General features: G+C 47.0%; 1 protein-coding gene across 1 annotated transcript in view; it reads right to left on the minus strand.

Annotated features, from left to right (window-relative positions):
- Nucleotides 1-461: 461 nt before the first annotated feature.
- The window catches only part of LOC138278150 (extracellular calcium-sensing receptor-like), a 274452-nt gene continuing 257351 nt past the window's right edge, over nt 462-17562 (minus strand). The window contains exon 6 of the mRNA XM_069219244.1: nt 462-1384. Coding sequence (XP_069075345.1) covers nt 462-1384 — 923 coding nt within the window. The remainder of the gene's footprint in view (nt 1385-17562) is intronic.

Raw genomic sequence — 17562 nt, forward strand, 5'->3', positions numbered from 1 at the left:
CCGAACGTTTTTAAATCCAATATCACAGCGATTGGAAGTTAAAAGGTGCGATAATTATCGTGTGTTAAAGGTTGTGCCCTCCAAAATGAGGCATAACCTGCGGAATAGGCATTTGGCATACCGCATTCCGCAAATTTTGCCTTTTTATAGGCCTTTCCCTCCCGCTAAATTTGCAAGGTATGACCTGCCGGAATTTATCAGAGGAAACCTCTGAGGGTGTGTAATCAACGGTTTTGCACAGGGATCGGTCTTTAGACCTGCACTTATAATAAGGGCCTATAATATCAGTTTTCTGCTGCATGCGATTTCTATTCCAAGCTGAAATATTAGTGAATTCACAAACTGATAAATGCTAAAAGCAAAAAAAATGAATTATATTCTTTACCTTCTATCTTAAAGCAAAAATTAACTTTGTTGTCATCTTATTTTCTAAATTGTCTGACCATCTCTAAAAGAAAACTTTAAGCATTTTTCTTCGCAGTAGTTTTCCTTTTCCCAGAGACATAGTCCTTGCTGTTCATATGTGGCCTGAACAGTATAATATAACATTTAGGCATGAATATACACCAGAGCAATCCATGAGAGGATGAGAGGATGGCAAATATCTCCACGGCGACCATGTATTTCCCCTTTGTACTGACATAGGCAGGGATGAAGGACAGCCACACAGAAACAAACACCAGCATGCTGAAGGTAATATACTTGGCTTCATTGAAGCTGTCAGGCAACTTTCGAGCCAAGAAGGCAACCAAAAAACTTATACTGGCAAGGAAGCCAAGGTATCCAAGCATGAGCCAAAAGGCTACATTTAGCCCTTCGTGGCAGTAGATGCTTACTACACCAGTGTGAGATGTCATGTCAGTTTGGGGAAAAGGAGAGGCAATGGCCAACCAGACCGCACAAATAAGAACTTGGACAAAGGTGGAGATTATTATAATTGCATTAGGAAGATGATAGCCAATCCATTTCCGTAATGAGCTATTTGGAAGGGTGGATTTAAAAGCAACAACCACCAATATAGTTTTTGCAAACACACAAGACACACAGAATGCAAAAGCAACACCAAAGGCAGTTTGGCGCAAAATACAGGTAATGTGTTGGGGCTTGCCAATGAAGATCAAAGAACAAAGGAAGCACAGGCTAAGAGCGACGAGGAGTAGGTAGCTGAGATCACGGTTGTTGGCCTTCACCACAGGTGTATCGCGGTTCTTGATGAAGACAACAAGGATGACTACAGGAAAGACGCCACTGATGACAGACAGAGCAGCCAAGGTGGAACCCAGACCATCGCGGTAGGAGAGGAACTCAACAGTTTTTGGAATGCATGCATCATGTCTGCCGTTAGCCCATTGATCTTCTGGACACTTTAAACACTCAGTGCCATCTAGGTAAATGGGTATAAAAACATGTACATATATGATCAATAAATTGATTACATTTTCTGCATGGATAATTATTCACAATAAAATTCCATTGTTGTTTGAGCTATTACTGAGAGAATCACAGTCACAGACTACTTTCACAGCTCTCACTTGCATGTTAGTATGAAAAGTTTTAATTGCCTGCAAACGTAATTGCAGTGTTTAACCATTGATCAGCTACTGAGACCTGAAATGGGACGGCAACAACTTTGTAAACTGGAAGCTTTCCCTATGGGACAGTTTCCACTTCTGAATGGTGGCTGCTGCCCCTTTTGCCACTCGCTGAATGACAATGTTTTATCCTGGAAGCAGCCCATGTTCCTGCAAATAACGGGGACAAGGGCTGATTTTTAAAAAATAAGTTGGCATGCGGTGCATGTGAATGCATGACTAGAGGTCCCTTGCAGGCCTCCATTCCTACATGTGTAGCCATTCAGAAAGAGTCTCTAAGGTGCTCTTGTCTCGTCCCTGTGAATGGGACTGATAAGTACATCAGTCATGTTGTAAAATGAAGATGAAGCCACAAACAAGTTAGTGTGCAAAAATCACTGAGTGGTTTGCCACTCCCACGTTTGTACGAGGGACCCTTGCTTATTCCAAATAGGCATTAAACACATACTTAAAAAAACTGAAACAGATGTTTCACAATTTCACGCTATGGTTTAGGACACTGTAGCACTCTACAGCCTACCATATTTGATCCAGCTGGAAAATATGTGTGACATTCCTCCAACAACAGTAGCAAAATTAGGAATCCCTGTGGCTACCCCTGAATCAATATTGGGAATGTTAAGCCTTTTAATTTCAAATGCATTTAGTTTAAAACAAGTAATGAAAAAGGTCCATATTCAACTTCTATCCCTGGTATGGACAGAAATGGCTTTAGCATGCTGCTGCACAGGTTAAGCATTTCTATTTTTTTATGTGTTTATTGCAAGCATAAACCACCAAAATAAAAAAGAAAACAGATTGCCACATAAATGAGGCCACATATGTTCACAATAAAACGTTACATTTAAAACAAAATCATTAATGCGGCTGTATTAGTAGAAAGCAAAATATATAGGTGTTTTCTGAAAAGAATATACAAAAATAAAATTTTTAAAACACACTTTAAAAGAGCTAAAGAGCTTTGAGAATGAGAGAAAGGAATTATTTTTAGGTGGAAGTGAAAAATGTTGAAACCTTTGTGCAGTCACTCAAAGTGAAGGAAAATAATTGGTAAGGTGTGCTATCACATTGACCCATGCTGTATGCTCTGGAGAGGCTGCAAAAACTGTCATTAAGGACTGACCAAAAAGCACTTGGTTAGAAAAAAAGGGTTTTAAATTTGGAGCAAAACAGAACTGTTTTTGAAAAAAGATTTTTTTTTTTTAATCTTTCTGAATCAAAACTTTTACAAATAATTAAGCACAAGTTTGAAAAACATTTTTTTTAAATGAGTTTTTTTTAACTTTGCTTTTTAAAACCTCAACCAGGCTTTGTTGCTTTGTTGTCAATGTTGCCTATTAATTTTTCTTAGCTTTAAGTAAGAACAGCAGAACAAACGTATTATTTGAACTCCAGTCATTTTGAGTACCAGATCCAAGTCACTGTAATAGTACATTTATGGATCACAGTTTGAATTTCAAACATTATTTTAAGCTTTTTTTAACTAATGTATTCGTACTAAATTCTTATAAAATTAAACGTTTCAAATAACCTTCCTACAATCATTTTGATCAATAGGAGAGGTATGCAGCTAGCTCAGTTCCATTTTATGGTCCTGCTAAATTAAAACCTCAATTGAATCCTGTTGATTGCCTGAAAACAACCTGATGCCTCAACTTTGAGAACAACATGGGTCATCCCGAGATTTTTCAATTGGTCTGCTATTAGCATTGCTGTAGATGGAGCGATGCGTGACCCACTTTGGCAAACTAAAGCATCCATCTCTTATTTCAAAATGTAGGTACACTATCTGATTCATTTACATTTATTTGCGTGTTTTGAGACCTAACCTTTTACTTGAAAGTAAGGTTCATGAAATCTTAATTTCAAATTTAAACAGCTTAAAAATATTCCTGCCCATAAAATATAGCAGCAAAGGTGTCTCCACCCTGACACCGACTTTTTAATATTAATGACTAATATTCTCTCATAAACTCTTTATAAAATAGAAGTTGCTTATGTTTCCCATCATCAATGTTCCGCGAGTGCTACATGTATGTTAGTTTGCCAAATCCGAGGGCATCTACATTGCAGCCCAGCAAACCAAGCATTTTGATTGAAAAAACCTGGCATTGATAACAACTGTAGTATAGGATCAGCTGTGCGATGGAAAATGATGCAGAGTTAAGACAAGCTATCATGCGGGTGCTGTATTTCTGATCTGATTCTCTCTTTTCTCCTCACGGGTCTCTTTCATGAAAATAATGTGAATGGCCACGGTAGGAATCTACTTTTGTATAGCTAGGAAAGAAAGTGAAACCAGTGTCATTTTCCTGAATTGAGTTTGAACAATATATACTATTTTTTCCGTCAATAATCGGACACTGCGAGTTAGCACTCCACCAACTAGGTTCACAATTCTGATTCTTCTGTCCTGTCGCAAAAAGTGAGCCCTTGATGCACAAAGTTAAGACACTGTTTCTGCCACAGTTTTCGGTTGACTGACGTCTTAAGAAGTTACTGCATTGGTTCATCTTGACATATTTCTGTTTATCATTTTAGTGACACCTTGGCAAAACGAGTAGACCTGAATTTTAATAACTACACTTCATTATATAATGTCACAGCTATGTGAGAGGGGTATTTTGTTTTAGGGTTCAAATCTATGTCAGAACGACGCCTGCCAGAACAACAAGTGCCTGAACAACGAGGTCGGAACAAAGACCTCGTTGTTGCCACTAATGCCTTTACCACGAATGCCTTAACAACGATTTTTCATTGTAAAGGCATTCCAGGTAAAGGCATTAGTGATAGGCATCCATTGTTCCTGCATGCATCCCCCCGACCCCCCACCCCCGGCCCTAAACCTTAAACCCGACCCCCCACCCCGCCCCCAAACCAGAAAATACCCTGACCACCCACCCCCGCCCTAAACCTTAAACCTCGACCCCCCACCCCCGGCCCCAAACCAGAAAATACCCCGACCCCCCACCCTCGGCCCTAAACCTAAAACCCCGACCCCCCACCCCTGCCCCCAAACAACAAAATACCCCGACCCCCCACCCACGGCCCTAAACCTTAAACCCGACCCCTGCCCCCGGCCCCAAACCAGAGAATACCCCTACCCCACACCCCAGCCCTAAACCTTGAACTACAACCCCCCCACCCCTGCCTCCCAAACCAGAAAATACCCCAAATCCCACCCTAAACGTAAAAGCCCAACCCCCCCCACCCCCGCCCACCAAACCAGAAAATACACCGACCCCCCACCCCCGGCCCTAAACCTAAAACTCTTACCCCCCACCACCCAAACCAGAAAATACCCCGATACCCCCAACCCCGGCCCTAAACCTTAAATCCCGACCCCCCGCCCCACTTACCAGAAAATACCCCCACCCCCGGCACTAAACCTTAAACCCCGACCCCCCACCCCACTTACCAGAAAATACCCCAATACCCACCAGCCCTAAACCTTAAACCCTGACCCCCAACCCCCACCCCACTTACCAGAAAATACCCCGACCCTCCACCCCCGGCCCTAAACCTTAAACCCCGACCCCCCACCCCGCCCCACTTATCAGAAAATACCCCGACCCCCAACCCCGCCCCAAAACCTAAATACCCCGACCCCCCACCCCGCCCCCCAAACCAGAAAATACCCGACCCCCCCCACCCCGGCACTAAACCTTAAACCCCGACCCCCCACCCCGCCCCACTTACCAGAAAATACCCGAGCCCCCGACCCCCGGCCCTGAACCTTAAACCCCGACCCCCCCACCCTCGCCCCAAAATCTAAAACCCCGACCCCCCACCCCCACCCCACTTACCTGAGTCCTGTCGTCCGCGTCGTCCTCCTCAGCCGACTCCCTTGTTTGTACCTTAACCACGCATGTGCGTTGTTCAGCACATGCGTGGTTAAGGCACAAAACAACAAAGTCATTGTTAAGGAAAGTATTGTTCCGCTTTCGTTAACCAGGACTTCGTTGTTTAGGAGTCGGCATTGAGGGCTTTTCCTTTAGGGTTCTGGGCTTGCTATAGGCTTGCTATGGTATGAACTATGTAGATTATGCCACCCTAGTTATTTCCACCTGGCATCTTCAATATATATTATAATTGTAATTGAGATATAGTTATACATGCTTACTACCCCTGACAAGAGTTGAAGCTCTTTTTGGCTAGTAGCAGGCTACTCCGGAACCCAAAGTGAATTAGTGGTGGATTAGTAGAAGGAAAACTAAATTGGTATTGGGAGTGGTAGACGTGAGTCGGTTAGTTGGATAAATAGGATAAAGGGTGGATAGAGGTTGGAAGACTTTAGAAAGGATTATTTAGAAGTTCATAGTCGTAAAGGTTGTTTGGGAGGAGCCAGACAGCCTGTTAGTTAAATGAATAGGATAATGGATAGATAGAGAAGGGAAGAGTTTGGAAAGAGTTATGCGGGAGTTCTTAGTACTAGGAGGTTTGGGAGTCAGAGTCAGAGTGGAGATGGGTGATATTTTGGAAGGGGAGTAGGATGAGTCATAGAGTTGTGGATTGGTGCAGTTTGGGAAAATTAGTTCACTTTTTTCCTCTGAAGTGGGGGGAAAATTTATAAATATTTAAATACATAACCACACATGAGAGGTATACATACATAGAGGTTTTAACGTGATACACATATGGAAAATAATCAGGAGATATAAAATTGCGCTAGATAAAGTCCAATATGTCAATGCATGAGTAAATATTTACAAACTCAGGCTTTCCATTTTTGATGTAAACTAAGGGTTTATTTTAATTTATTATTATGTTATTTTGATTTAAATTTGTTTCCAATATGTTGTTAGTGAAGCACTCATAGATACAACTGCTAGAATCATATTTACAGAAAGTGGAATAGCATACAGTGGAGTAGGGTAGAATGGAGTGTCACACAGTGAAGTGGCGCAGAGTTGAGTGGCACAGAGTCAAGTGGCATAGAGTGCACCGGCACAGAGTTAAAAAGCATAGAATGGTATGTTATAAAGTGGCATGGGTTACAGCGGAGTGGGGTAGAGTGTAGTTGTGTACAGTCCAATAACATTGAGTGGGGAAGTGTGGAGTGGAATAGCAACAGTTGAGTGGCATAGACGTGAGTGCCATAAAGTAGAGCAACATAAAATGGAGTAGGATAGAGTGTATGGGTGTAGAATGGAATAACATTTAGTATAGTGGCGTACAGTAGAGTAGCATTCAGTGGAGTGGCATACAGTGGAATAGTGTAAAAGTGAGTGGTATAGAGTGGAGTGGAGTACAGTGGAATACCAAAGAGTGAAGTGTTAGACAGTGGAGTGGTGTAGACTGTACTGTCGAATAGTGGAGTGGCAATGAGAGCTGTAGAGTAGCATGGAATAACATTGAGGGGAGTTGAGTACACTCAAATCAGGGTGCAGTATAGTGGAGTACAATGTAATAGTGTAGAGTGAAGTGGTGTACAGTGGAGTGGCTTAGTGTACTGTGTCATAGTGAGGAACATTGTAGAGTTTAGTGGAACAGAGTAGAATGGCCTAGAGTGCAGTGGCATACAGTGGAGTAGCATAGAGTGGATTGGTGTATAGTGAAATTGTGTTGCCTGTAGTGCGTAGAGTGGAGTGGCATACAGTGGAATAGGAGGAAGAGTGCAGTGGCATAGACCTGAGTGGTGTACACTGGAATAGCGTATAGTAGAGTGGCATACACTGTAGTGGTGTAAATTGGAGTGTAATACAGTAGAATAGCATGGAGTCTAATGCCATATAGTGGAGTGGCATACAATACAATAGTATAGAGTGTAGTGGTGTGCAGTGGAGTGTAGTAGAGTGCAATATCTTGGAGGGGAGTGCCATAAACTCGAGTGACATAGGGTCTATGAGTAGGTGAATGTCATACAGTGAAATAGCATAGAGCGGATTTGTGCAGAGTGGCATATAGTGGAATAGCGTAGAGTGGAGTGGTGAACTTTGCAGTGGCACAGACCGGAGTAGCATAGAGTGGAATAGCTTAGAGTGGAGTGGTGCACATGTAATGTAGTAGATTTGAATAGTGTGGTGTAGAGTGGCATACACTGGAGGGGCATAGAGTGTAGCAGTGTACAGTGGAGTGTCATACAGTGATGGTAGTGTGGCATATAGTGGAATTCTATCCAGTAGAGTGGTGTACAGTGGAATAGGTTAACATGTAGTGGTGTAGAGTGTAGTTGCGTATAGTGCATTGGCATAGAGTGGAGTGGGGTACAGTGGAACGGCATAGGGTGGAGTGGCCTACAATGGAGTGGCCTACAGTGGCTTGGATTAGGAGGTTGTGCCCTGCAGTGGAATAGGGGACAGTAGAGTAGTGTAAACTGGAGTGGGTTATAATGCAGTGACTTAATGTGAAATGATGGGGCCCCCTACAGAAAGTCATGAGGGACCCAGGCATCTCACAAATCGCCGAGATATTCATTAGACTTGGGCTCAATGGGGCCCGCCTGAAAGGTTGGGCCCTCCTGTGCCACAGGGGCTTGCAATATGCTCCTGCCATGGCCATGAAGACCTGGGGTACCTTTTGTTGGGTCTCTATCTGCCAGTGATGTAACATGAACTGTGTTGCTTTTCTGTGTTTTTTTTTACTTGGGAAAGCTTGAGAATCCGAGTAGCCACCATCACAGGATGCGGGTAATCAGTCCCCGTGTCCTACATAGGTTTGAAAAACAGAATATACGGGGACGGAGTAGAAGACCCTAACACTCCTGCAGTTGTTGGTGGGAGTACCAAGGGTACCTCTCCAGAATGTAAATTTTAAAAAAACTGGGTACTCCAACAGGATCCAACATGGCCTCCGCTTGAGTCACTGTGAAAGTCCCACGGGAGCCACTGCATAAGCTTCACCCCCATGGTACTGCATTATGGAGAAGCATCCTTGTTACTGTTGTACCATAGAGGTGAAGTTTGTGTTGCAGGTACTGTGGAAGTCCTGCAGCAGTACTGCAGTACCTGAAATAAACAAATAAAGAAAATGCAAGATAGTTGCATGGGGGTGTTGGGCACTGTGGGGATTGAGTGCCTTTTGGGGTTGCTGATTGGGGTTTGGATGTCCATGGGTAGTTGAGTGCAGGGCCTGGCTGCAGGCCAGGCCTGGAGGCCAACGTATCTGCTGCACATGGCCCACAGCCAACCCCTCATACAGCAGAGCGTTTGGCTGTGTGTAGTGGGGGTGTAGGACAGTTGACTGGGGGCTGGGCATCCTGCTTTGCCTTTGGCCTTGCACTGGCTTGGCCTTGCACTGTGGGAGTTCGGACATTTAGCCAATGACTTTTCTAAAGTATAAACTAAGCACAGAGAGTGAACTCCCCCTGCCCCCAGATGTACACAGCCAAAGCAACTGTCGACTAAGGGCCTGGTTGCCACCTCACTGTATACAGCTGGGGTTGGAACTCATCATCATTTATTTGATTTGGTATTTTTTCAACCACAAAAGTACAAAAGTACAGGCACGTAATACACACAGATCATTAGATAAAAGAGAAATAAGTAATAAGATAACATAAAATTTACAACCAAGTCTGTCACATTCCACTAATTCATCAAGACGCAAACGACACAATAAAATTACGAGCTAAAAATACTATGTCGTGGCTGGATTAAGATCGAAGTGCATAATGTCATAATTCATAAAAAGCATGTGATATCATCAAACGGAGTAGCGCTTTGTAATGAAGGTGCTACACCTGCAATTAAAATACCGAGTAATATTAAAAAAAACAGCAATTGCAAGACATACACTATCTTCAGAGATTATCTAATTGAAATCTTCAAAAATAACTAAAGTGAGTCAAGACTCTAAGCCATACATGGTTTCAAATCAGCGCTCTGGATCTGATGCACCAGATCTAGTACAAATATCTGGGCACTGAGCATACAGCCTCTTTGTTAGGGTCTGTGCGCTGCAATTGTAAGGTGTCCAGATGTTGTCTGCAGCTCAGTTGTTTGCATAAAGGGATAATCCATGATTTCCTAGAACGTGCATTAGAAGGACAATAAAATACAAAAATATAGCAAATGGGACAAGGATTCCTCTTCTTACTGGCATGTTGGATATATGGTACTGACGCAACAACGGGTATTCCATCTGACTCGGAGTGACTGAAGTGGAAGTGTGCTATAACAAAGTTTAGGTATATACCCTTGGCAGCTGGCAGAGTTATATAATCAATCAATTAAAATTAAGCTTTATTTCGGTACAAAATACCATAAAAGCACATTTTACACACAGTATTAATAAGTAAAATAATTTAAGAGTTATATAATCTAAAAAGGGCTTAAATGCCTTGACACTTTTAAAGTCTAAGAAAGTATCAGCAAGGGACCCCTCTCCAACATTCCTGATTCTTCCACATGCATACAATCCCAAAAGGCTTTTAATGGTAAATTTTGAGAGGTGTTATAAACAAGGAGGGGAAGAGAAAAAGTCACCAAGGCCAATCTTATGTAGCAGAGTTTTGGTATGGGAGAGCCATTTGATTTTACCCACCCCTTCATGATTTACTACATCCTGAAAGGGACTATAATAGGCAGGGGAATATTTGAGCCTCCACCAAAACAGATGCGATCTAAATTGAGCCTTGTGAACAGACGTCTCAAGGCCGGAATCTCTCCTAAGTGGGACCAGTGGAGTGTTTGTTGGGAAGTTGGGAAGGGCTCCTAGGAATGTATTCTTGGCCACCCCCAAGGGAGCCAGGATGGCATTGCCCCATACTTCAGCCCCCTATGGTGCACCACCCTCCGCCTTGGCTCAATAGACCCTCAAGGTGGAGGAAATCTGTCTTGATCCAGAGGCCTGATAAAGTTTTGAAATGGCAGCAGAGTGCTGGGTGAGAATCACCCAGCCTGGGACGACCAAGACACAATTCTAGTGAGCTTAATCCCCAGGTAGATGAACTCACTTACCCTGTCTAATGCTCTACCTTCCAAAATAGGGGGCCCAGAAAGATTTATGCAGGCTGATGACCATAAATTTAGTTGTGGATTCATTAATAACCAACCCTCTATCACTACAAAAAGCAGCAAACTTATCCGCTATACGTTTGAGACCACTGGGGTTTTCAATAGCAAAGGAGTATCATCAGCACATAGTAAAATGAGAATCTTACAACAAGCGAGTCGGGGGCATCATTCAGGTCATCTTCTACAGTGCCAATAAACTCTACACTGTTCCTCACTATAACACAGCACAATAGCAGGGTCGGGGCAAGGACACCTCCCTGGAGCACACCATTTTGAATGGGTATGTGCTTGGTAAATTCCCCACCCCTTTCCAAGCTCACAAGGGCATAGGTGTTCTCATGAAGGCGAACCAAAACTTCCAGGTGGTCATGAGGGACCCCTTCATTTTTAAGGCCCTTCTAGAGGTTTCCATGTGGAACAAGGTCAAATGCAGACTTTAAGTCTACAAAGACCAGGTATAAGTGTGCTTTTTCGGGAACAACTATTTTCCAGTATATCAATAAAAACCTAAACACCTGGCCGGTTGTACCAACCCCTTTTCAAAAACCCGCCTGTAGGGAAGAAAGGGTCTGATGCTCCTCGATTCATCATTCCAATATCCCTAGGATTTGCCTCACGAATACCTTTTGAGCATCATCAATCAGGCTAATCGGCCTGTAATTCAGGGAGGAATCCTGGCTCCCTTTTTGTCAATAGGAACAATTTTGGCTGCCTTCCAGCTGCTAGGGATCAAGAGATTCCCTGGGATGCCATCTGGGCCTAGTGCCTTGCATCCTACTATCACTTTGATTGCAGAGACAGTGGCACTAATCACCAACTTTAGATGCCAAGAGGGGGCTAAGGCCACCACCCCAGAGTTCAATGTATAGTCACTAACCGGAACGTGTTTGTAAAGATCCAAATAGTGGAAGAACCATGTCTCTGGGGGATTACAATCAGCCATAGATTTCGATGGGTGATGATTACCATTTGCTACTACCTTACAGAATGACCGACAGTTGTTTTGGGTGGCATCGTCATAGAAATTCTCCCATTTATTACTACCCCAGTCCTTTCATGCTTGTATTTGAGTTATGTTATATTCTTGGCGTTTTATAAGAATCAGACTAAGATGGCCACCAACCAAAGCCAAACGTAGCTCATCTTTCTTGTCCCTACACGCTTTATTATCCACGTGCGCTCCACCTTTAATGTAGCTCGGCCAGAGCCTGAGAGACACACAACGCACTCCCCTAACGTCTTAAAAAGCTTCCCATTGATCTTTGTAATGTTAGTCTGCCTATGGTCTGCCCTGGGCGAGGCTAAGGGAATATCCTGAAGCTCTGATACCACTGCCTTAAGGCTTTATTCATAAAAAACCTGGTGTCTGTTAGCGACTACTTTACCCCATTTAATTCTGCATTTAATATTTGTGGGGACCATATTTCGTGCTTAATGAGATCGGGATAATCGGCATATAAGTAAATCGATTTTTAAGCAAACAGTGGAGAACATTATGGTCACTGTCGTCCCTCACTAAAACCTTAAAATCAGCTAAGTTACCCTACATGTGCAAAGAAATCAAGCAGTAATCAACTCTTCTTGAATGGCCCGGCAGTTGTAAGTTTGAGCAGTGAGCAAGTCTGAGGGTGTATGACCCTTGCAGGCCCTTATACCATGTGCTAGCGTGCATGACAGCACCTCTCCAGCGCTTTATAGGGGAGGTTTTAAGTACAGGGATCCCCCCAACCTCATCCTCCTCACTAGCGGGGTAACCATCTCCCAAATCCATCAGTTGAAAAGTCATGTTAAAGTCACCAGCAATCATAAGACATTCTCGTAAAGCAAAAGAAGCCCCGTGTGAAGTTAAATCGCGGACTGCCTAGGTCTTGCCTCCTCCTCCAGTCACCCGAATATTAACATTATATATGTAATATGGTCGGGCACCCGCCTTGGACAGGGATAAGCCTAGGATGTCTTGTGAGATAAAAGGCAGTACGGATAGCTTAACACCTAGTACCAGTTTGGCCCAAATGAGGAGGCCCCCAGATGGATGACTCTGCTGAGCTGGAATAGCAGGTATAGAGTATGCAATGTAGCCTGATCTATGCACTGGGTCACATAAGCAGGTTTCCTATAGTAAACAGAGATCGAACTCATCAATAAAATTTCCCCTATTTGGATCACCTAATGTGAACTTAATCCCCGCTATATTTCATATCAAGATGTTCATAGTAATGCTGGTACCATCAACCGGCACAGAATTAGAAATGAGAGGTGTTGCAGCAATATTAAGGCTCTCTGTCATCGGGACGGGTGTGGGAACCCATTCAGAGTTATGAGGTGTTACACTTGGCTTCCTTGGAGTGGTTTCCCCAGTCTTTTTATTTGACTGTGTGCTGGATTTCGTTTTTGCTGGTTTGGTACTCTGGGCACTTTACCTCTGCTGATCAGTGCTAAAGTGCAAGTGCTTCCTGTGTAAATGGTGATTATGCTTGGTTATCTGTGATTGGCATATTTGATTTACTAGTAAGTCCCTAGCATAGTGCACCATGTGTGCCCAGGACCTGTAAATCAAATACTACAAGTGGGCCTGCAGCACTGATTGTGCCACCCACATGAGTAGCCTTTAAACATGTCTCAGACCTGCCATTACAGTGTCTGTGTGTGCACTTTCGAACTGCCATATCGACTTGGCAAATGCACCGAATTGCCAGGCCCAAACCTTCCCTTTTAATCAATAAATTAATCAAAGGCATTTGTATAGCGCGCTGCTCACCCAGAGGGTCTCAAGGCGCTGGGGGGTGGGGGGAGGGGGGAACGCTACTGCTCGAACAGCCAGGTCTTGAGTTGCTTCCTGAAGGCGAGATGGTCTTGCGTTGTCCGGAGGTGGATGGGGAGGGAGTTCCATGTCTTGGCTGCCAGGTAGGAGAAGGATCTTGCTCCGGCGGTGGCTCTGCGGATGCGGGGGACGGTGGCGAGAGCGAGGTTGGCGGAGCGGAGCTGGCGGGTGGGCTTGTGGAAGGTCAGGCGGCTGTTGAGGAACTTGGGGCCCAGGTCATGGAGGGCCTTGTGTGCGTGGGTGAGGAGTCGGAACGTGATTCTTTTGTTGACGGGGAGCCAGTGCAGGTCTCTCAGGTGTCCGGAGATGTGGCTGTGTCGGGGGATGTCCAGGATGAGTCGTGCTGAGGCGTTCTGGATCCGTTGGAGTTTCTTCTGGAGTTTGGCAGCGGTGCCGGCATAGAGGGCGTTCCCGTAGTCCAGCCGACTGGTGACGAGGGCCTGGGTGACCGTCTTCCTGGTCTCGGTGGGGATCCACCGGAAGATCTTTCGAAGCATGCGCAGGGTGTTGAAGCATGAAGATGAGACGGCGTTGACTTGTCTGGTCATCGAGAGGGAGGAGTCCAGGATGAAGCCTAGGTTGCGAGCGTGGTCCGTTGACTTGGGGGTGGCTCCCAGGGCGGGGGGCCACCAGGAGTCGTCCCAGGCGGAGGGTGATGATCCCAGGATGAGGACCTCCGTCTTGTCTGAGTTCAGTTTCAGGCGGCTGTTCTTCATCCATTCGGCGACGTCTTTCATCCCTTCGTGTAGGCTGGCTCTGGCGGCGTCCGGGTCGCTGGTGAGGGAGAGGATCAGCTGGGTGTCGTTGGCGTAGGTGATGATCTTGAGGTTGTGTTGACGTGCGATGGTTGCGAGGGGGCTCATGTAGACGTTGAAGAAGTGGGGCTGAGCGATGACCCTTGTGGAACGCCGCAGATGACTTCGGTGGCCGCTGACCGGAACGGGGGGAGGCGGACTCTCTGGGTTCTTCCGGCGAGGAATGAGGTGATCCACTCCAGGGCCTTCTCCTGGATGCCGGTGTTGTTCAGGCGCTGTACCAGGGTGCGGTGGCAGACAGTGTCGAACGCTGCGGAGAGGTCCAGGAGGATGAGGGCCGCAGTTTCCCCATTGTCCATTAGGGATCTGATGTCGTCTGTGGCTGCGATGAGGGCGGTCTCCGTGCTGTGGTTGGCTCGGAAGCCGGATTGTGAGTGGTCGAGGGATCCGTTGGTCTCGAGGAAGGCGGCTAGCTGTCTGTTGACGGTCTTCTCGATGACTTTGGCAGGAAACGGGAGGAGCGAGATGTGGCGGTAGTTCTTGAGGTCGGAGGGGTCTGCAGTTGGTTTCTTCAGCAGGGCACTGATCTCGGCGTGTTTCCAGCACTCCGGGAAGGTGGCGGTGTTGAAGGAGGCGTTGACGATGTCGCGGAGGTGGGGTGCGATGATGTGGTCGGCCGTGTTGAAGATGTGGTGTGGGCAGGGGTCCGTAGGGGATCCGGAGTGGATGGTGTTCATTGTGCGTGTTGTGTCTTCGGTGCTGACTGGGGTCCAGGTGCGGAGGGTGGCGGTGGGGGGCATCAGTTCGGTGGTGGGGTTCGTGGTTGGTGGGCCGAAGCTGTTGTGAACGTTGGCGATCTTGTCGTGGAAGAAGGCTGCGAGGGAGTCGCAGAGGTCTTGCGAGGGAGTGATGTCATTGTTTCCGGCGCCGGGGTTGGAGAGCTCTTTGACGATGCTGAAGAGTTCCTTGCTGTTGTGGGTGTTGTTGTCCAGTCGTTCCTTGAAGGCTGTCTTCTTTGTGGCGCGGATCAGTTGGTGGTGTTTGCGGGTGGCGTGTTTGAGGGCCGTCATGTTGTCTGTGGTCTGGTTGGTGCGCCAGGTGTTCTCCAGGGAGCGGCAGTTCTTCTTGGAGGTGATGAGCTCGTCGGTGAACCAGGAGGCTTTCTTGCTGCTGCGTCTGCTGGGGGGGTTCTTCTTCAGTGGTGCGAGGGCGTCTGCGCAGTTGGTGATCCACTGTGTGAGGTTGTTGGCGGCTTCGTTGGGGTCCGTTGAGCTGGTGGGGGGGTTCTGGCTGAGGAAGGTGGTGAGCTGGTCGCCGGTGATCTTGTTCCAGCTCCTGCGGGGGGCTTGTTGAGGGTGGTGGTGGGTCGTCGTTTTACTGAAGCTGAAGTGGACTCAGCTGTGGTCAGTCCACTGGAGATTGGTGGAGTGGCTGAAGGTGACGTATTTGCTGGATGAGAAGACTGGGTCAAGCGTGTGGCCGGCGTGGTGGGTGGGGGTGGTTACCAGTTGCTTGAGTCCGAGGTTGTCCAGGTTGTCCAGTAGAGCAGTGGTGTTGCGGTCCTTGTCGTCCTCCAGGTGGAAGTTGAGGTCCCCCAGGAGGATGTAGTCGGTGGAATTGATGGCGTGGGGGCTGACGAAGTCTGTGATGTCTTCGCTGAACTGTGTGCGTGGTCCCGGTGGTCTGTAGATGAGGGTGCCTCTGAGCGTGGTCTTGGGGTCGGTGTGTATCTGGAAGTGGAGGTGTTCGGCGGGGGTGAAGGTGTCATCGGAGTTGGTCGTGATGCGGATGGTGTTCTTGTGGATGATGGCGATGCCTCCTCCTGTCTGGTTGACGCGGTCCCTCCTGGTGATTTTGTAGCCTTCTGGGACGGCGATGGCGACGTCGGGCGCTGAGGAGGCGTTCATCCAGGTTTCCGTCAGGAAGGCGATGTCTGGTGCTGTCGAGTCGAGGAGGTTCCAGAGTTCGACGGCATGCCTGTGAACGGAGCGGGTGTTGAGCAGGATGCACATCAGGTGTTTGTTGCTGGGGCTCGGTTTAGTAGGTGCGGTGTTGGGTCGGAGGCTGGTGAAGCGGCAGGTCAGGCAGGTGAAGGGTCCATGGGTGCGTCTCGGGGTGGCTCGGTAGCCGGCGGTGTTTCGGCCGGCGTTGAGTGCGTGGAGGGTTTTGGCATCGTAGATGTGCACGGTGTGCTGGCGAGGGCGAGGGCGAGGACCAGGGGGTGTGGCGCTGGGCGCGGTCCAGGCGCGGACGGGCGCAGACGGGCTTACCTTTGGCGCACCTTCGGCGCTCAGTCGGTGCTCCCGCTGCGCGCGTCCGCTGCGCGGTCGCTCTGGGGGCGTCATAAGTAAGGAGCCGGGAGGGAGGAGCAGCTGGGTGGCGGGAGCGGGGCGGCGAATGGAATCACAGGGGGGCGGGGCCGCAGGGAGGCAGCGGCGGGAAATACCAAGAAGCAGCGGGCAGCGGGAAATCCCAGGAGCAGCGAGCAAAGGAATCTGCAGGCAGGAGGCGGCAAAGGCAGGCAGGAGCGACAGCAGTGAGTGGGGCGACCAAGCCCTGTGGAGGTAACATGTAGTACATGTAAGGCACCCATAAGGTAGGCCCAAGGTAACCCCATGGGCAGGGTGCAGTGTATTTAAAAGGTAGGACATGTACTAGTGTTTTTATCATGGCCTGATACTTAAATATTGTCAAATTCGGCTTTCACTATTGCAAGGCCTATCTCTCCCATAGATTAACATGGGGATTGCCTTGAAATGTCTCTTAAGTGTAATTTCCCATTGGGAGCTCACAAAGATGTGGAGTTTGGGGTCTCTGAACTCAAAATTTAAAAATACATCTTTTAGTGAAGGTGGTTTTTAAAATTGCGTGTTTGAAAATGGCACTTTTAGAAAAAAGGTATTTTTTTGCTTAACCATTCTGTGCCTCTCCCTGGCTGTGGAATACACGTGTGGGTCAGGATGACAGTTGAACTGGGTGTGAATTTACTCTATACAGTCACACGGAGGGAGCTGAGGTGTGCACTGCATATCCTGATGGGTCTTCCTGGGCTAGAGTGGTGGGAGGAGCTGACACTTGCACCTGAATAGGGCTGTGCCTGTCCTTACACAATGCAGTCTCCAACCCCCTAGAGTGTGTCTGGGTCAGGAAAGGAAGGGTTTTTGTGCACTGTAAAGACGTTCCTTTAAAGTCTGCCTACTTCATAGGCAAAAATGAGTATAAGTATTGAACCCAAAACCTCAGACTTCTAGAACACATCTGGATCAAGAGAAGACTCTGACAAAGAGAAAAGCTGAAGAGCTCTGAGGAAGATTACTGCCCCTCCACTGTGTGTGCTTTGCTGGGCTGGCCTGCAGATTCTGTTTCTGCTTGGAGAGGGAAAAGACTGGACTTTGCTACATATCCTGCTTGAGAAGTTTCTCCAAGGGTTTGGACTG

This window comes from Pleurodeles waltl, chromosome 2_2 (assembly GCF_031143425.1).
Source record: "Pleurodeles waltl isolate 20211129_DDA chromosome 2_2, aPleWal1.hap1.20221129, whole genome shotgun sequence".
Classification (NCBI taxonomy): Eukaryota; Metazoa; Chordata; class Amphibia; order Caudata; family Salamandridae; genus Pleurodeles; species Pleurodeles waltl.